The 25694-nt window shown below is 38.1% G+C and overlaps 3 protein-coding genes across 3 annotated transcripts; all 3 read right to left on the minus strand.

Annotated features, from left to right (window-relative positions):
* Window positions 1-2442: 2442 nt before the first annotated feature.
* Window positions 2443-4421, minus strand: LOC306847712 (formyl peptide receptor 2-like). Its single transcript, XM_079381834.1, has 3 exons — window positions 4295-4421; window positions 3317-3854; window positions 2443-3221 (listed from the first exon to the last, which is right to left on the minus strand). Exons 2-3 carry the CDS (start codon window positions 3851-3853, stop codon window positions 2727-2729), a joined length of 1032 nt encoding a protein of 343 aa, XP_079237960.1. The 5' UTR covers window position 3854; window positions 4295-4421; the 3' UTR covers window positions 2443-2726.
* A 3547-nt stretch (window positions 4422-7968) lies between these two features.
* On the minus strand, window positions 7969-9882 carry LOC306847160 (fMet-Leu-Phe receptor-like). Its single transcript, XM_079380963.1, has 3 exons — window positions 9786-9882; window positions 8881-9433; window positions 7969-8776 (listed from the first exon to the last, which is right to left on the minus strand). Exons 2-3 carry the CDS (start codon window positions 9430-9432, stop codon window positions 8279-8281), a joined length of 1050 nt encoding a protein of 349 aa, XP_079237089.1. The 5' UTR covers window position 9433; window positions 9786-9882; the 3' UTR covers window positions 7969-8278.
* A 13794-nt stretch (window positions 9883-23676) lies between these two features.
* LOC306847713 (fMet-Leu-Phe receptor-like) lies at window positions 23677-25694 on the minus strand. Its single transcript, XM_079381835.1, has 3 exons — window positions 25669-25694; window positions 24637-25162; window positions 23677-24544 (listed from the first exon to the last, which is right to left on the minus strand). The coding sequence occupies exons 2-3, from the start codon at window positions 25159-25161 to the stop codon at window positions 24047-24049; spliced, it is 1023 nt and encodes a 340-aa protein (XP_079237961.1). The 5' UTR covers window position 25162; window positions 25669-25694; the 3' UTR covers window positions 23677-24046.

Below are 25694 nucleotides of genomic sequence, written 5' to 3' on the forward strand. Positions count from 1 at the left end.
TGCACTATAGATCCCCTGAGGAACAATTCCACTCATTCTCTACTATAGAAGAGGAAGAATTGTATAAACTTGTTAAATCAACTAAACCAACAACATGTATGTTAGACCCTATTCCAGCTAAACTACTAAAAGAGGTGCTTCCAGAAGTCATAGATCATCTTTTGGCTATTATTAATTCGTCATTGTCATTAGGATATGTCCCCAAAACCTTTAAATTGGCTGTTATTAAGCCTCTCATTAAAAAAACACAACTTGACCCCAAAGATCTAGTTAATTACAGACCGATCTCGAATCTGCCTTTTCTGTCAAAGATACTAGAAAAGGTAGTATCCTCACAATTATATTCCTTCTTAGAGAAAAATTACATCTGTGAGGATTTCCAGTCAGGATTTAGACCATCCCATAGTACTGAGACTGCTCTCATTAGAGTTACAAATGACCTGCTCTTATCATCTGATCGTGGCTGTATCTTTCTATTAGTGCTACTGGATCTTAGCGCTGCGTTAACAGTGAATGAAGAGGTATCATATCGATCACAGGTGCAGTATGGAGTACCTCAAGGCTCAGTACTAGGGTCGTTACTTTTCATGCTTTACATGTTACCCTTGGGAAATATCATCAGGAAACACGGTGTTAGCTTTCACTGTTTCACCCGGTGAAACACAAAATTGAGAAACTAACGGAATGCATAGTCGATATAAAAAACTGGATGGTGAGTAATTTCTTAATGCTAAACTCTGAAAAAACAAAGGTGTTAATTATCGGACCTAAAACCCCCACATGTAATAACTTAGAACACAGTTCTAACACTTGACATCTGCTCTGTACACTGCAAAAAATGCTTTTCTCACTTAGATTTTTTGTCTTGTTTCCAGCCAAAATATAAAAAATATCTTAAATCAAGAAGGATTTTCTAGACAAGTCAAAATTAAGTGAGTTTTTGCTTGAAACAAGCAAAATAATCTGTTACGGCCGGAGTGTTCTTTTTTGCATCTGTCCACTAGGTGGTGCTGTTCCACGCTTTATGAACTTTATGTGCGCAATTTTGCCGATGATTGGAATGATGCCGAACGTCCTCTTTTATTACAAAGCGTTCTGGAGGGTAATGCTCAAGAAGTGTTTATTTCACTCTCACCAGTAGATCGAAGGGATTATAAAATTGTAAGAGACGCAGTTTTAAAAGCTTATGAACTTGTCCCTGAAGCTTACCGTCGCCGATTTAGGGGATGGAGAAAGGGAGAAAGACAAGCTCATGTGGAAGTTGCGCAAGAACTTACAGCAGGGCCAAATCGGTGGTGTACTTCGTTAAGAGTAGATTCGTTTGACTACCTTCCAGTGCCTCATGAATCTGGTCTCAGGGCTGGAAGGGTGTGCCGTGTATTTAGATGATGTCGTAGTGTATAGTCAGACGTGGGATGAATATCTTTGTTTGCTCGTCTTCTAGAAGCCAAGTTAACCTTCAATTTAGCGAAGTCACCACTACTGACTAAATGGCAGCCCTGCTGGACAGACTACAACTTCTCCTCCGACCAAATGACAGCGTGACGTATTCTGATTTTCCAGCAGCAGGAGCTGGATGAAATATTCTGATGACATCAATCCACAATCTCACTAGTGATGCAGTCTGAAGTCATCATCACACCATATTTGTTCATTTAACCAGAGGAGTTAATTGAGCTAATTAAGAGTTTAGCCGTTTGTTATGCGGCATTTTTTGACTAAAGACTTTTTGTCTGTCGATTTGAACTAAACTACCGCTGATAGACGTGCTGCACTTTGTTTATGCTCGGGAGGCTCATATTTACAAGTGCTTTTAGGCATTTTGTTTGGTCTTATCTAATAAAGACAGAAACTTTATGAAGTTAATAATTTTGTTCTTGTTTGTTGTTTTTTTTCTATGAAAATCTGGCAACACTGACACTTTACTGCAGGGCTCATGAGTGCAGCTAGCCCCATGCTAAATTAAGACTTCTTTCACTGTTATTTTCTTGCATCTCACATACAGACGAAGACACTGATGCACGTTCAAATACGTCATTAACAACTAGTTGTTCAGTTCGGTTCCGTACACACTGCGTAGAATTTCTGTAATTGCGGTTGTCACTAGGCTACCTGTATTTTTCGGGAGTTAATGCGGTTGCCACTCCCATATTTCAGTGAATTATGTGTGTACAGAACGCGATTAAGGAGTCAAAGGTGAACTGACAACCAAATTTAGCTGCAGTGTGTACATGGCCATAATTCACTAAAATTCGGGAGTTAATGCGGTTGTCACTCCCGTATTTTAGTGAATTAACAAAAAAATAATTGAATTTCATGTGTTACAATACTTGTTGGTTTACAATAGTTGTCTCAACAATATTTGAGAAAATGCATTATATCAGCTTGAATTGTAAACTTTTCTTCACTTCACCTAAAAAAAAATATATATATATATTTTTTAACAATTCTTTATTTAGGCAAACAAGCAGCTCCTATTTATTTGTATGGTGAAGGCTGACATTTTCAAAGCGTTTTTACAAGATTACATTTAAATTACATATTTAAAATCAGAATATATTCTGACAATAATGGTGCAGTAAATTAAATAGGCCTATGCATATTTAGCTCTGGCTTCATCTTGACCTATGTGATATCTTTTTAATTGAAACTGATACAGAGCATGCAGCAAAGAAACATTTTCATGCTATCAATCTCATCTAAAAACTTGCTTATGAAAAGTTTTATTAAACTTTAGATTCACACTCAGTATCTGCAGTCTTTGGAATGGAATTACAGCTTTCTTCTCTAGTGCCTTGCTGTGAGAGACTTTGGCCTTCCTCCATAAGTGCTCTATGAAATATCCCAGACAGGCTTTGGTTGCATCGTCGACTAACATCCAGTCCCATGCAGAAATACAGCACTGGGTTAATGCAGCTGTTAAAATAGGCTAAATGTGAAGCCATAGTCCATCCTTCTTTTACTGCCTTATTGTCTTTATTCACCAACTTGACCAGCCCTAGAAAGTGGTATGGAGCCCAACATAAGAAAAAAGCACAGACCAATACAGCAAGAATCCGAAGAGGCCTCGATTTTCCAGAGAGCCGTGTTCTGTGTATCCCAACAGCAGCTAGTATGTAACAGATAAGGATGACCAGGAAGGGCAACAAGAATCCACAGATAAAACGAATGCAGTAATAGAAGTACTTTGCTGAATTTTCATCTGCTTCTGCTCCATTTTCCTGAAAATCAAATTATAAATACACATTTACATATTTGCTACATTTTATTGTATAATTAATTACATAATAATTTGAAAGGTGATTGATGCAGTAACCTGCAGCGAGCATTGGCTCAAGTTGTTCTTGTGAGGAAAAACTTGTCGGTACACATAGTACGGTGAACTAAAGATCACCGCCACAATCCAAACTCCCACACTGACCACTCGGGCGCCACATAACGTCCGTCGTTCTCTGGTGAACACTGGACGCCAGATGCAGAGCGCTCGATCCACACTGATGACAGCCAGAAGAAAAACACTGCAGAACATGTTGGCGTACTTGAAGAAACCATTGAACTTGCAGAGAAAAACTCCAAAAGGCCAGTGGTCATAGAAAATTATTTTGATGAGAGAAGTGACTCGTGTCAAGCAGAAGATCAGGTCTGCTACAGCGAGATTGACCAGCCAAATGTTAGTGACGTTAGCCTTCATACGGAAGCTGGCCATCCAGATGACCACAGAGTTCCCGGTGGTGCCGAAGAAAACAATGATGGTGAGGAAGACAATGTTGAACTTATTCACAATGTCTTCAGTGTCCACTGTAGTGTTCACATGGTGATGGGAGTGATGGAGAAGAGTTGTGTTGGAGATCATTCTACAATCAAGATAGATAAAAGTATTAATGTTGCTTCAGTTGGTCTGTTTATCAGTAGTTTGTTTACAACAAGAAAGACTAAGTTGCCATGGGTTTCCACAGAAAGTTCTAAAATGCTCAAATAGATAATATTTTCATAATTTTGTACGTGAAGGTTGCACCATAATCTAAAATCAGACAAGAGAAAACCATCATTGTGAACATTACACCACAAGTGTATTCAAAATGTGTTGTTTTTTTCTGATCTGGAAAGAACTGCAAGATAAACACAACTGGTAGGGTTTATAGTTATAGATTTTGAATTATTCCTTAATATTATGGATACAAACGTTTGGAATTTCAGAAATCATTGTGTAAATGTCTAATTGTCTTTAATTGCAAGGTTATATATATATATATATATACGTATATATAACCAGTATTGATGTGGGTGCTCTTACCTGTTTTTACAAAACTGAAATATTGCTGCATTAATCCTTTGTTTAATGAGTTATTTTTGATAAATCAATCAGTGACTAGTTCTTTGGGTGGTTCTCTTCAGCCAAAGAAGGGACAAACCAGAAGAGGGAGGAGACATACACAAACAAAAAATATATACATTTGTCTATGTCTCCTCCCCCTTCCTGTTTGTCCTTTTATGAACATGTTCTAAGAAGGTTGGAAGATGTATTAAAGACACTTGGTATCCAGTTAAATGTTGTCAGTACTGTATGTCTGTAAAAACATCTGCTAGTTGTTTGTTTGAGGAGGGAATCAACTTCTCACTCTTCTCTCCAAAACAATCTATAGTGGTTTGATAATATTCAATTGATTTTCACTTTGCACATTAAAATAAACTTCTAAATATCTGTTCAGTAGTCCCTGTAAGAGATGACACAATTTAGTAATTGTGGTGCTTCTAAATAGTGATAAATAGCAGTTGCAGATGTGCAAAATAAATACCAAAATGTACTACCAACTTATATACTGCTCCGAAGCAGTATTCAAGATAGTGTGGCTTTAGTGTGCATTGAGGGAGCTGCTCTTTGATGTTTATCTTGGACGGCCTTGCACACTTACCTCTTGTTCTCAAGTGGCCAAGACCGCAAATTTGGACAGGCCCTTAAAATGAGCAAATGAAGTCTGGAATTCTAGGGTGTTCACATTTCATTGTGCTGACACTTAGTGGTGAGATGTAAAATGGCAAAGAAAAAATATTTAATCTCTTCTGGATTTATAATTTCCAGTGATGTGAGTGGAAAATAGTTTTTTTCTTACAAAGATAAATTGCAGCATAAGTTCTTTTTTTTTTTTTTTTTTTTGCATAGCCATTTATTGCACAGGCCAATATTACAAAAATAAAACAATGCAAATAAAAAAACAAATTCATATGGTTCCCAATCTTCATGCAGACAAAATTGTGTCCCTTCCCAGTGTTAGCATGATAATAATTTCCACTTTCTCTTTCTGCCTCAGGTGGGCTTGAATACATCATGCTATTATTTAACAAACACAGACATAGGCAAGCAAAATGTAGTAGGCCTATTGTTGCATGAACATACATAAATTATATCACATTGTAAGGCCACGAATTTGCGGGTTGTAAATTAAAGTGGTGCTTTGTTACCTCCTTGTTCCATGTAGTTACAGGCTAAATACAACATTTGTGGGCTGTAAGTTACTGGTGCTTGTTCCCCCCTTATTCCAATACTTGCAGCTTCTGTAAACTAGATGTTCTGTAGTTACACCACAAATGAGCAGTATAAAGTGTTGTACAATATGCTTTGAAAAGTGACACTTTCACCTCATCTGAACAGAAACTAAACTTAAGTAAAAGTATAGTCGCCTGCATATACATCATACGGTGCTGCCTTTCCATATCCTCATCATCTGTCATGTGTTCAGTGATAAAATGTCCAAGGACTCTTGAGTGAGACTCTTGTTAGACAAGAAAATGTATACTTTTATCCTCCTTCGTTCTGCAAATCATAACCACACTCTTATCAGGATTATATAAAATATCATGTTCAAGACCATAAGACCATCAGAACACATAGCTAAAAGCTGTTGAAGACCAGCAGTGCTAGGACTAAACACCACAAGATCATCTGCATACATAATATGATTCACTCAAGTATTCCCAATCATACAACCAGTTTTACAGACATTCAAACGTTCAGATAGCTCATCCATATAAAGATTAGACAGAGTTGGGGACAAAATCCCTCCTTGTCTCACTCCGTTATATTAGAATAATAGGTACCACTTAGTTTCAAAATACTTACAGTAGAAATAATTTGTAATTTTACAGGTTATTACCCCTTTATTCCCCAAACTTCACATATTATTCCCTTATACTTACACAGAGGTACTGAAAAGGTACACTATAATTACAAAAAAGTTACACTGTAGATTCTGTTTACTTACGCAGTATGTTGCGGGTTGTAATCTAAAGTGTTACCAACTTATCTCTAAACTCGTCAAGTCAAAAATATAGATGGCACTACGTTTCCTCTGCCCATTTTTAACCCATCACTTTTTTCACTCCCACCTTTGTTTGTGTTGCTGGCTATGTCGATCTACACTGGCGCATCCCTAAGCTTGCAAGCGGTTCGGAGACTGGCGCTTCTCCTGGTCCTATATATACTGGGACGGGTGGCATGCTTTGCAGGCGTTAAAAAGCCTCATAGACGGCTTTTTAAAGTTTTGTGTATTTTTGCGACTTTGGAGCCCCCTTCAGTTAAGCGAGTGGAAAATGCTGACATAATTACGTACAGTGTACACGTGCATTTGTTGCTACCGCATTTTTGGGGGGAATTTCGTACCCGCTCACCAAGCTTAAAGACATTTAAATTTAACAAAACAAAACAAACAAAAAACATTTACCTCATTAGAAGTTAGTGTACCATCAGAATGTGTGTTAAAAGTTATGAAATGTTCTCATGGTGCAGAATAGAAATAATATGCCATGTGGTTGAAAGGACTTTGATTGACCTTATAGTGAAGTTTCGTCACTGAAAAGAAAAAAAAGTGCATGCAGACCAAACTTATATTAAAAATGCTTCATACAGTCATCTTTATAACAACCACAATAAAAATATAAGTGTGCCTGTTCTCATTAGAAGATATATGGTGACCTACCAATGGTTAGAACAAACAAAAAACATAATTGCTTATTCTTTCATGTTATTTCATTTTTAGTTAATATTCAAAGAAACATTCACACTTTTTAAAATGTTTATGATTTGATAATTGTCTTTTGCAGGGATATTCTATATGTGTGCCCACAGAATGTATGAATCCAGGAGAGTGGTTGGAAGTCGCTAACCTAAAGAAGAAATTACTACAAGCAGCAGAAAGTTTTGGCTCAGTAATAATCAGGACCTTCATCAGACCTTAATGTTATACCTTAAAACGGCAAAAATGCACTGAGAATTGAATAGCTTAAAACAGCATTAAAGAACTTTTTACACATGCACATATAATTGTATAGTTCAGCACAGATAAATACACCAGTCTTATTAAACTTTTCATAATTATTTTCTGTGAAACATTTTCTGTGAAATTTCTTGATATATTGTAGCACTGCAGTATATGACTTCACATAAACACATTTTAGAGCATCTTGTCTATGCTTTTGGAAAGTAGAGCTTACAAGTAGAGCTTAAATCAATATGTAACTGTTTTGCAATAATTAGTGTTGCAGCTTCTTTGCAACTGTTCATAAGCCTTTATTTCGCCATAGGTCCATGAGGAGTAGACTTTTCACACCAGCTCAAAAACATAGCAATTATGACACATCCTGTGTTAATCACTGTGTATATTCAGTCTTATCTGGGCTGTAGTTTTATCACCTCTTTCAAATATTAATTTCCTGAAAATGTTTTTGCTTTCCCTCTTTTCATAAATAGAAATGGTCCTTCCTCATCTGAACAATTCTTTAAATAAAACTTTTTACCAAGTGAGGTGCAAAAAGTAAAAATGGCCTTCTGTAAAAAAAGTTTACTTCCTTTTTTTTCCGGAAGACCACTTACTCTTGAAAACAATAAAAAACAGATTTCCCCCCAAATCTTTAAAAACAGACAACAGATAAGAAAATCTGAATACATTGTATTTTCTTGAATTTTTTTATTTTGCTCAACAGTTCTTTAAATTCTTTATTTTAGTAGGTAATCAAGTACAGCTCCTATCTATTTGTATGGGAAAAGGCTGACATTTCCAAAGCTGTTTGACAAGATTATGATTAAATAATTTATTTCAAACCTGAAAATAATTTGTCGGCAATGGTATAGTATATTAAAATCCTTATTTGGTTCTGGCTTTGTCTTTTAAATATACAGTATGATGTCTTTTTAATGGAAACTGTGGAGGACACAATGCATGCAGCAAAGAAATATTTTAATGCTATCAATCTCATCGTAAAAACGTCCTTGTAAAAAGTTATCTTAAACTACATTTACACACTCAATATCTGCAATATCTGTCTTTGGAATGGAGCTTTTTTCCCCATTTCCTTGCTGTGAGTTACTTTGGCCTTCCTCCATAAGTGCTCTACGAAAAATCCCAGACAAACTTTGGTTGCAGCGTCGACTAACATCCAGTCCCATGCAGAAATACAGAACCGGGTTAATGCAGCTGTTGAAATAGGCCACTTTTGAAGCCATCCTTAGCGCCACTTTTACTGCCTTGTTGTCTTTATTCACCAACTTGACCAGCCCTAGAAAGTGGTATGGAGCCCAACATAAGAAAAAGGCACAGACCAATACAGCAAGAATCCGAAGAGGCCTCGATTTTCCAGAGAGTCGCGTTCTGCGTATCCCAACAGCAGCTAGTATGTAACAGATAAGGATGACCAGGAAGGGCAACAAGAATCCACAGATGAAACGAATGCAGTAATAGACGTACTTTGCTGAATCATCTCCTGCTTCTGCTGCTCCTTCCTCCTGAAATTGAAATATGAAATATGCATTTACATATTTGCGAATATATTATTATATAATGATTACTTAATAATATGCAAGGTGATTCATGCAGACATAAAAGTAACCTTCAGTGAGCAGTGGCTCAAGTTGTTCTTGTGAGGAAAAACTTGTCGGTACACAAAGTACGGTAAACTAAAGATCACCGCCACGATCCAAACTCCCACACTGACCACCCGGGCAGCATATAACGTCCGTCGTTCTCTGGTGAACACTGGATGGCAAACGCAGAGCGCTCGATCCACACTGATGACAGCCAGAAGAAAAACACTGCAGAACATGTTGGCATACTTAAAGAAACCAGTGAACTTGCAGAGAAAAACTCCAAAAGGCCAGTGGTCATAGAAAAGATCTATGATGAGTGAAGAGACTCTTGTCAGGCAGAAGATCAGGTCTGCTACAGCGAGATTGACCAGCCATACGTTAGTGACATTGGGCTTCATACGGAAGCTGGCCATCCAGATGACCACAGAGTTCCCGGTGGTGCCGAAGAAAATGATGATGATGAGGAAGACAATGTTGACCTTTTTCACGATGTCTTCAGTGTCCACTATAGTCTTTGCATGGTAATTTGAGACCTCAGAGTGGATGTCATGGAGAAGAGTTGTATTTGAGGTCATTCTACAATCGAGACAGATAAATGTATTAATGTTCCTTCAGTTTTTCTGTTTTATAACAGATCTGGTATCAGTTTGTAAGCCAGCTACAAAGACTAAGTTGCCCTGAGTTCCTACAGGAATTTCTAAAATGCTTGAAGAGATCAAATTTTCATAATTTTGCACATAGAGGTAACACCAAAAATCTGTACTATAATCAGACAAGATAAAACCCTCATTGTGATCATTACACCACGAGTGTATTCAAAGTGTGATTTACTGGTCTTGCAAGAATTGGTTTATGCATACATACATACAGATATATATATATATTTACTATTAATACTATGTTGATGAACTGATGTGAGTGGTCTTACCTGTTCACAAGTGTTTTTACAAAACAGATGCACTGCTGCAGTAATCCTTGATGAATGAATCACAAGTGTTTGGTTCTTTGAAATCATACCAGTGTGAGCTCATCTCTGCTTTTTATTGTCATTTATTTGGTCATTTATTCCAAAACAGGACAAACAGGAAGGGGGAGGAGAGATATATGTATATACATTTGTGTAAGTCTCTTCCCCCTTCCTGTTTGTCCTTTTATGAATGTATTCTAAGAAGGTTGGAAAATGTATTAAATGCAAATGGTTCTCATTCTTCTCTCCAAAACTATCTATAGTGGTTTGATAATATTAAAGTCAGATGATTGAGTTGCCAGGGTAGATGCTGAAGTTCATCTTGGTGCTCCAACTGTTCTGGTTTTATGATTGTGACACCATCTTTTTCATATTTTTGCATTGGTGTCTGTGGATAAATTGTTTTGTTTTTTTGCTCTTCATAGATTCTGGCTTTGTGAAGTTCTCTGTGGTCAGTTTTTGCAGAAACAAGGTGAAAATTGAGGTTTGCTGTTTCTGCTGCAGTAGTTCTGTGGTTCAGACCTTTCTTAGTGTGATGGTTCCTATCATTCATTTTAGATTTTCACTTACTATTTTTCTACTCTGATCAAGTCTTGCCATGTTTTGTGTATGCAGTCATTATCAAAGACTGTTGTTCTTAAAAACAATTGGGCTGTTAGGGTTATAAACACTCCTGCTAAACATGCTCCCATGATTTATCATGTCACTCTCAAATAAAAATATATTAAGAATCATGAACTTTACAACTAAATGATTCCATATACCAGTAAGGATTATTTTAATTGCTTTGCAATATAAGTATCATAATCAGAGCTGCCAACTTGGACAAATTCATTGTAAAAGTCTCACAATGAAAACGGTTCTTATGCTGTCATCCCACACATTCTTTTTGTCATGCAGTGTCACTGACATGACATCCGTCTCTATAAGTTTTTGTTTTTTATATTTAGAACACATAGTTGAGCAATATCAGACAAGGAGGAAGAATGCTGTGTTCCCCAAAAATCGGCTGAGCGAATGATTTAAATACCCATTCAAGTCAGTAGTCACTTGCTTCAATACTTGCTTTAAGTGCATTCATGCCATGCACCCCTAAGCTGCATTAAACAGTCTGTGTAAATACATCTAATGTCATTTTATACATTGTTTTGTTTTGCATTGTTTTCATGCAACCATGATATGTATCAGGAGGTAGAAAATCGTTGCAAACTAATGTGCTTTTAAGAGCACTCATTGTTCAACAAGTGTAATAAAAAAGCGATTACTTAAATACAGGTTTTACCCTTTTTAACACAAAAGACATTTGAACTGGGAAAACATGTTGTGGCTTTTTTGCTTACTAGTGTTGTAGTACTCGAGAGCGGTCTTGGTCTTGAGACCATGTTTTAAGATCATTTTTTGAAGGTCTTGGTCTTGTTGTATTCAGACTTCTCTTGGTCTCAGACTAAAAGGACTTGGAATTTTATTGCAAGACCACAACTGCGGGGATATCACTAAATTGCCGGAGCATTGTCTGATTTATTTGTTAACATCATTAAAGTGACAATGTAAAACGTACTGCTTCAAACGCTACCAATAACTTATTTCATTTAATACTACTTTGGCGGTCACAATTTCACCAAATACAATACACAATATACAATAATACAAATGCCCAAAAAATTCAAGGTAGGATTTCAGAAAAGAATTGTGTGACATCTTGTTTTTATATTATGTGACGAGTCGGCTGCCTCCCCCCTGTCCATCATCACCACCCCGTCCCATATTCGCCGCCCTTCACCAGGCTCCCGACAGGAGTGGGTGTGTGAGAGAGGAGGGGCGCTGAAACAGCCAGGGCTGGCGGCGTGTGATGAGGCGCACCTGACGTGAATAGAGCCTCATCACCGCCGCCGTTAAATGCCGAACGCGCCTCTCCTCGGGAGACCGGTCTCTCCCCCGTGCATGCACGCTGGTGTCCTCGTGGGTCCAGGAAGGGAGCGTCGAGCAGGACTGCCGCACCCGTGAGACGGCTGACGGGCCAGGATGCCGGGCCGTCGAATCCCCCAGAAGCGCCGGGAACCGAAGAGATGGACGAAGCCGCGCAAGAGACGCCGCCGCCACTCGCTCCCGGCCCCGAGAGGGGAGCGCGTGCGGCCACCGGACTCCGCCCCTTCCCTGGACCCTTCCCTCCTGAACACTGCCCTCCTACACAGCCCCGCAGCACGACGAGGACACCAGATCCCTGTTTATTTTGGACACTTTTCCCCCTTTGGACACTTTATTTTAAATATTGTTTAATAAAAACCTCTCTGAGGCTTGACGCCACGCCCACTGTGTCTGTCGTTGGCTCCTCCCGCCACAATTATAAGAAATATCACAAGAGCAAAAGAGCTGATTTCATGAATGTGAGGATGACTGCAAAACATTATACAAGAAATTAATATTAAGTGAATTACATTTTAGAAAACTTTTTTCTTTGCCTATTTCTGCAAGGAAAGTAGTTCTAAACAAATCCATAGCAGAACTGTTGTGTGTTTCAGAGCAACACAGCAGTGTTTCATTACTAAATAAATGAGCTGGTTTTAACGAATAATTCTGTGACTCACTCAAGTGATTTACTACCAACTATCCTGTTGGAGGTTTTAGTCTGATATTCATATTCATTTTGTTTTTCCATCAGATTTCTATAAAAAACAAAACAAAAAAAACCCCCATTGATCTCAACAATATTTCTGCAGTTCTAATTTTACCAATTCAGATGTAGCTTCTGTGCTGCCTCTGAAGTGCAAAGAGTCGTTGGCAAAGATTAATTCTGTTGTTAGTGATTTCATTTGTTTGGTACCAACTAGTGCCTTATTGTTCTAGTTGTATTTATTGATTCAATGTTATATATTTTTTCAGGCAGTAAATGTGGATCTTAGGAGTGCTGGTTTGGTCTTGGTCTTGACTTGGTCTCGCTCTGCCTTGGTCTTGTCTTGGTCTCAACACACGCTGGTTTTGGTCTTGACTACAACTGTGCTAACAAAGCAAAATTGCAGCAGAAGCTTTTTGCATAGCCATGCATTTATTGTGCAGGTAAATATTATAACAACAAAAAACAAAATGAAGGCTGATAACTTATTTTTCTCTTTCTGCCTCAGGTGGGCTTAAATACATGATCTTATTATTTACTGGACACAAACATAACCAATCATCACAATGTAGACGGGCCTGCTGTTGGATTAACATACATTAATTTAGACTATATAGACAATAACATTACAAATGATCTAAAATTGAATTTCACCATATATTTCTTAAAGGCTCCAAATATATTTCTTAAAGGCTCCAAATATGGTTAAAGCTAGCCAGAAGACCAGAAACTGGGGTACATACATTTTTCATTGTGTTAAATATTAATAATAAAAAAATGCTTTTAAATTTTGTGGTATCTGATAGGCCTGACAAAGTAAGTTTAGTTTAGTTTATTTTCTTATATACCACATTTCTACTGCCACAAGAGCAGCCCAAAGTGCTATACAATGCATTCAAGAAGACCAAGAAATAGCGCAAGCAAGGAATAGAAAGTAAAATCTCTTAAACTTTACGGTTCACCAATTAATTTGCTTCCTTCTTGTCCCGTGTCATTGTTGTGATGTGTGTGTGTGTGTAGGTGCGTGTGGGCGTGACCGAGGTATCACCGCTGATCAGCGCCTCAGCTGAGGCTCATTAGCAGTGCCAGCTGCAGCTCATTCACGCACCTATAAATTCTCACCAGTTTCTCCTCTCCATTGTCAGATCGTTGTTGATGTCTTCACGGATTCTCCTGTACCTGTTCCTGTCGTCATGTTTTGATCCGTGCTGCTGTCGTTGTCGGAGTTCTTATAGTGTTGCTGTGTTTCTCGTTCCTCGTCCGGATACTTCACTCTTCACCTACGGATCCGTCTCATCTCACCATTCATTTCTGTGTTGTCCATCGAGGTCCCTGCGCCGCTGATCTTCACTGTGTACCGTCTGTTATAACTTTTATTTTACTAATAAAAGTTCTTACTCACTCGCCAACTTGCTTCCCCCCACTTTGTCATGACACTTTAGTGACAAATTTATTATCTGCAGTCTTTGGAATGAAGCTTTCTTCCCCATTGCCCTGCTGTGAGAGACTTGGGCCTTCCTCCATAAGTGCTCTATGAAATATCCCAGACAAACTTTGGTTGCATCGACGACTAACATCCAGTCCCATGCAGACGTAGAGCACTGGGTTAATGCAGCTGTTGAAATAAGCTAAGTTTGAAGCCATAGTCCATCCCACGTTTACTGCCTCATTGTCTTCATTCACCAACTTGACCAGCCCTAGAAAGTGGTATGGAGCCCAACATAAGAAAAAGGCACAGACCAATACAGCAAGAATCCGAAGAGGCCTCGATTTTCCAGAGAGTCGCGTTCTGCGTATCCCAAAAGCAGCTAGTATGTAACAGATAAGGATGACCAGGAAGGGCAACAAGAATCCACAGACGAAACGAATGCAGTAGTAGACATACTTTGCTGAACTGCCACCTGCTTCTGCTGCTCCTTTGTGCTGTAAACAAAACAATAAAGTCTGTCATTCAAAATGATGACATACATAAACATTTACTAAATAAAATCGTGCATATAAATGATTATTTATATATTTGTATATAATATACACAGGACCCCAGCCTTGCGTGGGTTAATCCTAGTCGGCTGGAGACAGACAGAGCGCCCGGTTGTTGGGAGGTGTGGGCAGTTTTTGTGCAGATGTGTCATTCTGCATTTCAAACCGTGAATAAAAGTGGTTGAGTGCATCGGGGAGGGATGTGTCATCATCACAGGCCTGTGGCGGGGGCTTGTGGTCAGTGATGGTCTGAGTGGCTTGCCACAGGCTCTGTGTGTCTCTGCTGTCTGTGAAGTGATTGGTGATTTTTTGAGCATATGACCGTTTTGCATTTTTAATGCCACAGGACAGATTGGCTCTTGCTGTTTTGAGAGCTGCTTTATCGCCTGATCTGAATGCTTCATCTCTGGTCGTTAACAGCCCACAAACCTTTGCTGTCATCCATGGCTTCTGGTTTGCACGTGTGGTAATGGTCTTGGTGACTGTCACATCATCAGCGCATTTTTTGATGTAAGCAGTAACAGTTTCAGTGTACTCATGCAGGTCTGTGTGGTTGTTGTAGGTGGCTGCCTCTTTAAACATGTTCCAGTCTGTGCACTGAAAGCAGTCCTGTAGTGTTGAGGTAGCATCATTTGGCCAAATTGTGATGAGTTTTTGAACCGGTTTGACAAGTTTGAGAAGTGGTCTGTATGCTGGTCTTAGCATAACAGAGATGTGGTCCGAGTACCCGAGGTGGGGGCGGGGTAAAGCCTTGTAAGCATTCTTTACTGTTGTGTAAACAAAGTCCAGTGTGTTGTTTCCCCTTGTTGCAAAGTTCACATGTTGGTAGAACTTTGGCAAAACTGTCTTTAAGTTTGTGTGGTTGAAGTCACTTTCATCACGTGCTATGATGAAAAAGCAATTGGGGTTATTTGTTTGTTGTTCACTGATGGCACTATACAGTTCACGAAGCACGTCTTTAGCGTTTGCACACGGGGGAATGTAAACCGCGACAATAACAATGCTCCACGAGGCGAGATCTTGCATGGAGCCCCAGTCCGAGGGAGATTGACAGTCATCTTGAATTTCTTCCATTTTCTAATAATTGCGCCAACAGTTGTTGCCTTCTCGCCAAGCTGTTTGCCTATTGTCCTGTAGCCCATCCCAGCCTTGTGCAAGTTTACAATTTTGTCCCTAGTGTCCTTAGACAGCTCTTTGGTCTTGCCCATAGTGGAGAGGTTGGAGTCTGATTGATTGAGTGTGTGAACAGGTGTCTTTTATACAGGTAACGAGTTCAAACAGGTGCAATTAATACAGGTAATGAGTGGAGGATAGGAGAGCTTCTTAAAGACAAACTAACAGGTCTGTGAGAGCCAGAATTCTTGCTGGTTGGTAGGTGATCAAATACTTATTTCATGCAATAAAATGGAAGTTAATTATTTAAAAATCATACAATGTGATTTTCTGGATTTTTGTTTTCATATTCTATCTCTCACAGTTGAGGTGTACCTAAGATGAAAATTACAGATCTCTCCATTCTTTGTAAGTGGGAAAACTTGAAAAATCGGCAGTGTATCAAATACTTATTTGCCCCACTGTAAAGTTTAACATTCTGGACACAAACCACAATTTATATGTAAAGCCTAACTTACTGGCTGCTGCTGTGTAACATTAGAGTAATTACATGGCAAATCCATAGGAATTGTTTACTTAATATAAAGCCTAACACTTTCTTTACCAAAAAGTGCTGTTAGTCCTGTTACACATTTGTACTTTCATTACCAAATGTGTCGTTACCGATGTCCTGTTATACATTTGTACTTACACATACCATTCAGTGAGTTGTTACATATGTGTAGTTACACAAACATTAGAGCTGTAGATACTATGTACCAATGTGTACTTACACTGTGGTTACATACTACGTACATATCTAGTTACTATGTAAGTACACAGGTACTAGGGCCACTTAATATAAAGTGGGACCAATTAGTCTACTCACATTTTTACTACCAGCTTCAGAATGTAACATATTAGTATATGTAGCGCCCCCTGCCCTCTCGAGAGTTACGGCCCTCAAGTTCTGTTAGGGTGGAGCACCGAGTTCTAGTGATATGTCTCTCGACTAGTCTTATAAACTATTACACACCTCTGGTATTTCTACTATTTACAAGCTAAGCCTACAGGTAAGTATGGTGAATCCAGGTAAATACACCATGTAGGTATAAAAACTATAATGTTTTATTATCAAAATAAATAATGAATAAATAAATAGTCAAATCTCAATGAATATGTAAATGTCAATAAATAGAAAAATAGAAATAAATTGATGAATAGGCCAATAAATAAGTATACAGTGTGTAAAAAAGGTAACCAAATAGACAAATAGACTATATACCAGAGGTCGAGAATTAAGTTTGGCATCGGGCCAAAAAAAAATTCACCATTAGATGGCGGGCCAGAACATAGTCGAAGGATAATGTAAAATATTAATTGATGAAAAATGCAACCAGAATTGCCTGTGACTGACTGTTACAGTGTATTTTGTAACTGGTAGTGAGCTGTTACTCTGTGTAAAATCCTGCGACAGTCATTAACAAAAAGCCACATTTGTGTGGTGGTGTCCGATCAGAATATGTGAGCGTAGTGTAGCGTCAACAATTTCCACTTCGCACATTTAATAATCACTCCGCGCTCACTGATATCAGAAACACCGCTCTACGTCTAAAGTATTTCAGTATGTTTGAAATATCACAGTTCTATGGAAGCCTGTTGCCACTGAATAAAAAATGTATAGCCTATTGCGACTTTTTATCTCACAATTCTGACTATTTTTTTTCTTTTTTTTCTTCACAGAATTGTGAGATATAAAATCGCAATTGTGAGTTATAAAGTCAGAATTGCGAGTTAAAGTCCAGTTTTGAGGGGGGAAAAAGACTGATATGTTCTCAGAATTGCAAGTTTATATCTCAGAATTATGACTTTTTAACTCGCAATTGCGAGTTTATATCTTTTTGGAGACCACTGTATTATACCATGTATCGAACAATGGTGACCTGAGATCCACTGTCTAATAGAGCCTGGCATGGACATCTGTTAATTTTTACTGATACGGTTGACACCGAGCCCACTAATCCCTTGGGTAGGCCACTGGTTCTAGTCTGATTTATGCTTGCAAAACAAGCTTGGTTCTCATTGGTACTACTTGGATTAATATTCTCTTTCTCCCTTTTACCTCTTTGTATAGAACATACCAGCTTCTGAATGACCTGTGCAGAGTTTTCTGGAGCTTGGCACTTCGTAGTAATATGGCCATCTTTTCCACAACGGTAACAAAAATAATAATTTTTGTTCTTGCTAGGTCACCTAACAGTAAAAGAACTATACTTGGTTTAAGGCTGGACATGTTGAACTGGCTGACTGTGGCTCACACTCAAAACAGCTAGCTGCTGCTGTAAGTCTTGTACTTGTTTCTTGAGCATGTGCACTTCTGAAAGCTTATTTGTTTCACTTCTCTTATTTGTCTTTGACTTAAACCCTTGCATCAATGAATAAACAGATACAGAGGTCAGGCCTTCATCTAACCATGCACGCAGTTCGTGAATGCCAGCTTTGAACTCCTTCACAACAGATAAAGTGAGAGTTACTTCCCCCTTCAACTGTACTGTTTTATTGTGGTACTAATTTTCTTTCTGGCAGCTTCACTTTCCTCAGCTTCAAGAATTTCATTTAGAAGGGCTAAGAATGTGGGTGAGTGCTCTTTCCTCTCTCTCAACCGCAACTGTAAAAGCATCATATCTGCTTCAACAGCACCTCGTATCAGCTGTTCTACGCCGACTCGGTCCATCATCTGTGGAGACAGTCCACCTCTCTGCACAACCTTGTTGAGTGACTTCTCTATTCTGTGCAGAAATTCTGATAGGGCTTCACCACGACTTTGACGAAGGTGGCGGAAGGCAAAATACAAATCTTTTCCAGATTGAAAGGTTCCGAAGGTGCTTTCCAATGCCTCAATGTATTGAAGAGCGCTGGCATCTGGACTAGAAAATCAAACTGCTTTGACAATTTCCAGAGCAGGACCCTTTAAGCTTTCCACTATCCTTCTCCTTATTTCTTTTTCAGGATACTCGCATTCTGAAATTATAAGGCGGGCTTGTTCAATCCAGTTCTCCATGGTTTCTTCTCCAGATGGAGTGGGAGCAGAGGCTGAAAAAAGGTGCACAATCATCTGTATGCGCTGCTGTCGCTAGGTGATATGACTGTCTTTCCTAGAGGTTCACCAACTGCATGGATGATGGATTCAGGCGTGCTGGCACTGAAACACTTGAACCATGTTCAGATATAATACCCAGGAATGTTAAACTGACAGAAAATGACAATTTTGCTTAGCTGTAAAATAATACAAGGGATCCCGGATGAGCCCCCAATTTGTGTAGCGCCCCCTGCCATCTCTAGAGTTACAGCCCTCAAGTTCCGTTAGGGTGGAGCACCGGGTTCTAGTGATATGTCTCTCGATAAGTCTCATAAACTATTACACACCCCTGGTATTACTACTATTTACAAGCTAAGCCTATACAGTTAAGTATGGTGAATCCAGGTAAATACACCAGGTAAGTATAAAAACTATAATGTTTTATTATCAAAACAAATAATGAATAAATAAATAGTCAAATCTCAATAAATATATAAATGTCAATAAATAGAAAAATAGAAATATATAGATGAATAGGTCAATAAATAAATATACAGTGTGTAAAAAAGGTAACCAAATAGACTATATACAGCAGGGGTAGGCAACGTCGGTCCTGGAGTGCTGATGTCCTGCAGAGTTTAGCTCCAACCCGAAGAAAAAACCGCCCATTCCATGCATACAGAAAATTCACCTACTATTCACAGTATATACACAGCATACTGCAATATAGTAGGAGTTGTGTGGTAGTATGCCTTTCCGAACACAGCTTCTGTACTGATTTCAGTATACTTGTGTTATGTTTAGCAGATTCTGGCAAATATAGTAGGTCATCCGGGTATTCCATGCCTACAGAAAATTTGCATACTATGCACTGCATACATACTGCAGAAATAGTAAGAGTAGTATGATAGTATGGCATTTAGAATACAGCCCTAGATTTCCTTTCCCACGTGCACTTTACTTCCGTTTTACTCCTTATATACAGTTTCCCATTTTCCCAAACTTCCGCCTAATTGTGGGTAAGATACACAAACTGGCACGGACCTTTTCCCGTTTTGCCACAATATACAGTATCAGTATTCAATGTATCAATGACAACACTTCAATAAAGGAAACTGCTCACTTAAAATTGACTATGAGTGAATTATTTCCAATATATATCAACATCTGCAGATGACTAGGGAAGAGCAGGGCACAAAGTAACACTTTTTGACTTTCACAAATTGTGTAAATCCACTTCGTGTTCACAGTATAATTTTTTATCCACAGTAATTTCACACTTGTCTAGTACAAATATGTCGCTTTGTTACATAAATACAGTGTATACGTTTTTCTTTATTTACCCTCAAAAATTGGAAGTGAAATGTGACAACATGCCCAGTAGGTGGGGTACATTGTAACAGCTGAGGGGCACGTTGTAACATGACCATATGACAGCCTAAAATGTTATCTGATCTTATGAAAAATATATGCAAGACAAACTAAAATATTTTGTCAATAAAATAAAATAATTATTTATTTTAAAAATAAAATAATGCCGTTTTTTAATAATTAAAAGTAATCAGATTTTTGAGTTTGACAATGAACATAGTGCCTGAGACGGCCCATATAAACCAGCCAAAATGCTTTCCATGTTGTGAAATAATAATTTCTGAACATTAAACAATGATTGTCAGTCTTTATTCACCTGTTTCTCATCGTTTCTCATTGAAATGTATTAAAGTAAATAGTGTGAATTACATCGCTAATGTCATAGAATAGCACGGCAGGGCAGATTGTAACGCAGTGTTACAACTTTAAAACCGCTGAGTGTCTTCTGCTAGTTATCGAAGCATTAAAAGCTGATAAATAACAGATTGTAGATTAAAATAATAGCAGATTTGTCTCATTTTAAATTAGTAATAAAAACTGAGCTGAAAAATTTACTTAAGCAAGAAATATCATTTTACTATGGTAAAATAAGTGTTCAGTGATATCTTTTGAATTTTGGCGCACTTTTTTCTCTATATAATGTTGATATGGTAACCAGTTAATACTGTAAATTTGGTTATGCTAGAATGTGTGAAAATATTTTAAAAACGTGTGTTACAACTAACCCCGCGTTACTTTGTGCCCATTAGTCCCTCTGACTATCCACAAGTTTCCTACGTCCCATGAGGCATTGCGTCAAAAGTGGGCGCGACTTCCGGTTCGAAGTAAACAAGCGGGAGTTGACACTCATTCATTCATTCATTAGTTGACCGTCATTCAAGATTTAGTGGTCCAAACTTAATGATGTGGGAACACAACCTCAACGAAATTAAAAGGGGTGATATAACAGTACCTTTACCATCCGCGGTAGATGGTTGGGAGGATGACGTGAAGAAGTGGCCTCGTATCACGTATGGTAACATGTTTAGCTATTTTGTAGATTCAGTAGCCTGTGATGGTAAGGCGATGAGCAATCTGAAAAGCTCAGAGGCATATCAATATCTACACAGTGATAAAGTCGGTCGAGTGTTGTTTAAGGACGTCGGAAACGACCTTGCGTATCTAAAAGCTGACATTGAGCCGAGCCAGAGCCTGCACGTAACACATCATAAGGCTTGGGTGCTAGTTTCAGTGACAGGTGAAGTACAGACAGCGGGTTGTTCATGTATTGCAGGGCCAGGACGCTCTTGTAGTCATGCAGCAGCACTTTTGTGGAAGGTCAGTAAAGTTAGGACAATTAAGGGCACAAAATTTATTATTGTATTGTGTATTATTGTATATTTTTAATTAATTAATAAAGGTACTAAACTGAAATGTTTACTGTGTGTCATTCATGTTCTGTATATGTTGCTTCACAGTAGCCTTGACTTAAAATATTTATTTTAATATTGTTGGATAATAAAATTGAATCAGATTTAGTTTTAGGCTTATGTTCAAAACACTCACGTTTAAGCCACTGAATTAGTTTAGTGCGGTTATATGTACAACCACGAACAGCACATGTTGTCCCTGAGCTCCGTAACGACATCTCTCATTAATGTTTGCGACTTTAAATAGCAGAAAAATGTACTCGAAAAAGACCTAACCTCTTCGCTATCTAACACAAAATACCGTTGACTTACTACTTCCGCCACCTAACCGGAAGTTTCTCCCACGTTCTATTTTACAGTAGCGCCCCCCGGAAACAGGTGGATACAGTTTGCTGTAAGCGCAACTGGGACAATACCAATAACCGTAACGGGCATTTAAATATCAAATAAAAATAAACAGCATAAATGTGGGCCCACACACACACACACACACACACACACACACACATACACATGCACGCATTCATCAACCCCCACCGTTGCAGGCCTGGATCGTTGCTAGGGTGCGTTGTGGCCGATTAAAACACAAACTGGCCGCTTCACTCCAACCGAGCAAAATAAAACAATGCAGAGTAACGTTACCTCAATGCAAGTGAATTGCAAGCGGTCGAGCGTGAAGATGACTCCGCTCAGCTCTCTTTTGCTCTGACCGCAAACTCTCCCTCGATGTGGTATATGCAGCGATGCTCTCGGGGAATCAGAGCGCTATCTGGAGTTGCTACACTTCTCTGTCGATGCCGGAGAAACTTAACACACGCCGATTCGCTTGTAATTCGCCTTCCAGCGATGTCCTCAACACGCTCACCGTCTCTCTCGACGTACACAGACACTTGTAACAACCGGCTTCCCGTCCGAATGTAAACAATGCCACGTGCGAGACTGCGATACTCAAGTTAGACAGCTAGCTACACCAGAAACGCTGTCAAAACACTGACAGATGAATTCATGCTGAAAACACCCACTTTATCACAAAATAGCAATTTTAAGACAATCGCGGATCAAACGAAACTCGAGTTCACTCTCTTTCTATTCAATTCAATTCAGCTTTATTGTGTAAGACAATGTTGCCAAAGCTTTAACATATATATGGGTCATTCCTGTTATACAGTGACTTTTCTGTCTCTATGATTTATGATTTCTCTAAAATAGTCACATATTTATAAGAAATTGCTTAAATTATACATAATTGGTCTACTTTATCACTTAAACAGAGATAATAGACATTAAAAATATTATTTATTTTTTTATACACCTTTTTATTGATACAGGCGTTCAGTTTTATCATGTCCTCAGTGCAAAGTAATCAACTTACACTAGAAATATAAACCATTAAATGATAAATTGCATTTTAAAATGTATATTACAACTGTGGCATGTTGTAGCTATTGTTTGTATTAAGGCTGTTGTTTCTCATAACAAATGCAATATAGATTAATAAAAAAGTCATTATTGGCCTGGCAATGATTAATAGGCTACCCTTATTATAACAAATGCTACAGTTAAGAATTATGGTACTTTTTCATAAGAGCAAGCACAAGTCAGAATCGAGAGCCAATGGGTTCTAATGATGAGTGATGGAAAAACCTTCAGATATTCCAATGATGGCATAGATTAAGTCATTAAGAGCCTGATGAATTTTCAAGGAGTAAGAAATAAACAAAACTGATATAAGAAAATGTTAAGATAGATTGACTTCCCATGACGTGTTGAATGAGAACATTCTGTCAAAATATAGCCTAAGTAACTATAGCCTAAATAATATAAAACACATTATATACCCTATGTAAACAAGTAATTGTTAACTAGCCAGCTTTTTATGACATAGCCTATTTGGAAGGCAATTCATTCAAAACTGCAGAGGAATCATATTCAAATCTCTTGACTACTTGCAATCTCATATAAGTGGTTAGGCGAATATGCAAATTAATTTAAAATATAGTATTATATATAGTATATATAATATTTTATCAAAATTACAGAATATTCTGTGAAATTATTGTCAGTCTCACTTCTGTGGAATATAGTATTTGTTCACTTTGTTATTTTGCAATATTGCTCAACCTTTAATGTTGCAGTGTTACTGCAGATGCTAGTTAAGTGTGCTCAGTAATGCCATTAAAAGCTAAAGGTTTAGGGTTTTTTATTCACTATTTAATCACAGAAGATATCAGAATTTGAACTACTGAAATATTGAAATTCTTTATCAGATTTTTTTTCTAATAAATAGTAATTTCATCAGACACTTTTTTTCATACACTGTATATTTATTGAAAAGGCAAATATTACAGGAATAAAATGAACAATAGAAAATGAGTTCAGATTAACCCCAGTAGCAATCCTGGTCTAAAAATGATGCCCTTTATCCCATATTAGGCTACAAGTAGTTTCCGTTTTCTCTTCCTGTCAATGTCATCCTGTTAATTAACAAACAACATGTGTAGGCAAACATAACCAATCATAAAAATGTACAATTGTCACATAAACATTTGTGTGAAAAAAAATACATATATTACAAGTTACCTTATTTGGAGTATTTTGCAATATTTTCTTAAAGGCTCCAACTACATATTTAAAGCATTAACTTTTCATGTTGTTAGATATTGATCTAGATATGAATCTCTTAAACTTTAGTGACAAACTCAGTGTCTGCAGTTTTTGGAATGGAATTGCAGCTTTCTTCTCTAGTGCCTTGCTGTAAAAGACTTTGGACTTCCTCCATAAGTGCTCTGTGAAATATCCCAGACAAACTTTGGTTGCATCGACGACTAACATCCAGTCCCATGCAGAAATACAGAACTGGGTTCACGCAGCTGTTGAAATAAGCTATGTTTGAAACCATAAACCATCTTTCTTTTACTGCCTTATTGTCTTTATTCACCAACTTGACCAGCCCTAGAAAGTGGTATGGAGCCCAACATAAGAAAAAGGCACAGACCAATACAACAAGAATCCGAAGAGGCCTCGATTTTCTAGAGAGCTGTGTTCTGCGTATCCCAACAGCAGCTAGTATGTAACAGATAAGGATGACCAGGAAGGGCAACAAGAATCCACAGATGAAACGAATGCAGTAGTAGACATACTCTGCTGAAATCCCACCCTCTGCTGCTCCTTTCTCCTGCTAATGAAATTATATTTATTATTATGTATTTATAATCTTTATGCAATGTAATGAAAGGTTGTGCATGCAGTAATCTGTAAAGCCATTCTGACCTTGAATGAGCAGTGGCTCAAATTGTTCTTGCCGGGAAAGACCTGTCGGTACACAAAGTACGGTGAGCTGAACATCACCGCCACAATCCAAACTCCCACACTGACCACACGAGCAGCACATAACGTCCGTCGTTCTCTGGTGAACACTGGATGGCAAACGCAGAGTGCTCGATCCACACTGATGACAGCCAGAAGAAAAACACTGCAGAACATGTTGGCATACTTGAAGAAACCATTGAACTTGCAGAGAAATACTCCAAAAGGCCAGTAGCCATAGAAAAGGTTTTTGGTGAGAGAAACAGCTCGTGTCAAGCAGAAAATCAGGTCCGCTACAGCGAGATTAACCAGCCAAACGTTAGTGACGGTGGGTTTCATGCGGAAACCGGCCACCCAGATGACCACAGAGTTCCCGGTGATGCCGAAGAGAACGATGATGGTGTAGAAGACAATGTTCACTGTCGTTCTCTCATGGTACATTGAGATTTTGGAGTTGGAGTGAAGGGAAAGAGTTGTATTGGAGGTCATTCTACAAGCAACAGATAAATCCTTAAAAGATGCCTTTTCAGTTTTTCTTCTGTAGGTCTACAGCAACTTTCATATGCTTATGCACTGAACTTTGATCCGACACAATCTGTACACCATAAGCTTGCAGTTACCATGCTAGTCTCAAAAGCTTCACCTCACAGTTAGATAAACACGATAAGAGTTGACTGGCAACCAAGAGGATAAAATATATACCATGGGTTTGGCTCCCATTACATTTAGGATTTAATTCGCTTTATATTCACAATTTAATCAATGTATTTTATTTATATTATTACATTCGTATATTATTTTATTATATTATTTTATTTAAAATTAAATGTATTATAAAAAATAATACAATTTAATTTTAATTTTAAAATAATAATATTTAAAATTTTTAATATTTCACACATTATTCATGCAACAAATATGATTTAATCCTTGTCCTGAATCCTATATTGTAAAATGCATTTAATTAAATCTGGTGATGAATTGCTATGTTCTTACCTGCACACAGTGTCAGTAGGCGTTTT

The sequence above is a fragment of the Barbus barbus genome, assembly GCF_936440315.1.
Source record: "Barbus barbus genome assembly, chromosome: 27".
Taxonomy (NCBI): domain Eukaryota; kingdom Metazoa; phylum Chordata; class Actinopteri; order Cypriniformes; family Cyprinidae; genus Barbus; species Barbus barbus.

Coding starts and splice junctions, on each gene's coding strand:
- LOC306847712 (XM_079381834.1), bottom strand. CDS start 3,853: ATGATCTCCAACACAACTCTTCTCCATCACTCCCATCACCATGTGAAC. Junction 3,222..3,316: donor TGAGCCAATGCTCGCTGCAG/GTTACTGCATCA, acceptor TTTGATTTTCAG/GAAAATGGAGCAGAAGCAGA.
- LOC306847160 (XM_079380963.1), bottom strand. CDS start 9,432: ATGACCTCAAATACAACTCTTCTCCATGACATCCACTCTGAGGTCTCA. Junction 8,777..8,880: donor TGAGCCACTGCTCACTGAAG/GTTACTTTTATG, acceptor TTTCAATTTCAG/GAGGAAGGAGCAGCAGAAGC.
- LOC306847713 (XM_079381835.1), bottom strand. CDS start 25,161: ATGACCTCCAATACAACTCTTTCCCTTCACTCCAACTCCAAAATCTCA. Junction 24,545..24,636: donor TGAGCCACTGCTCATTCAAG/GTCAGAATGGCT, acceptor TAATTTCATTAG/CAGGAGAAAGGAGCAGCAGA.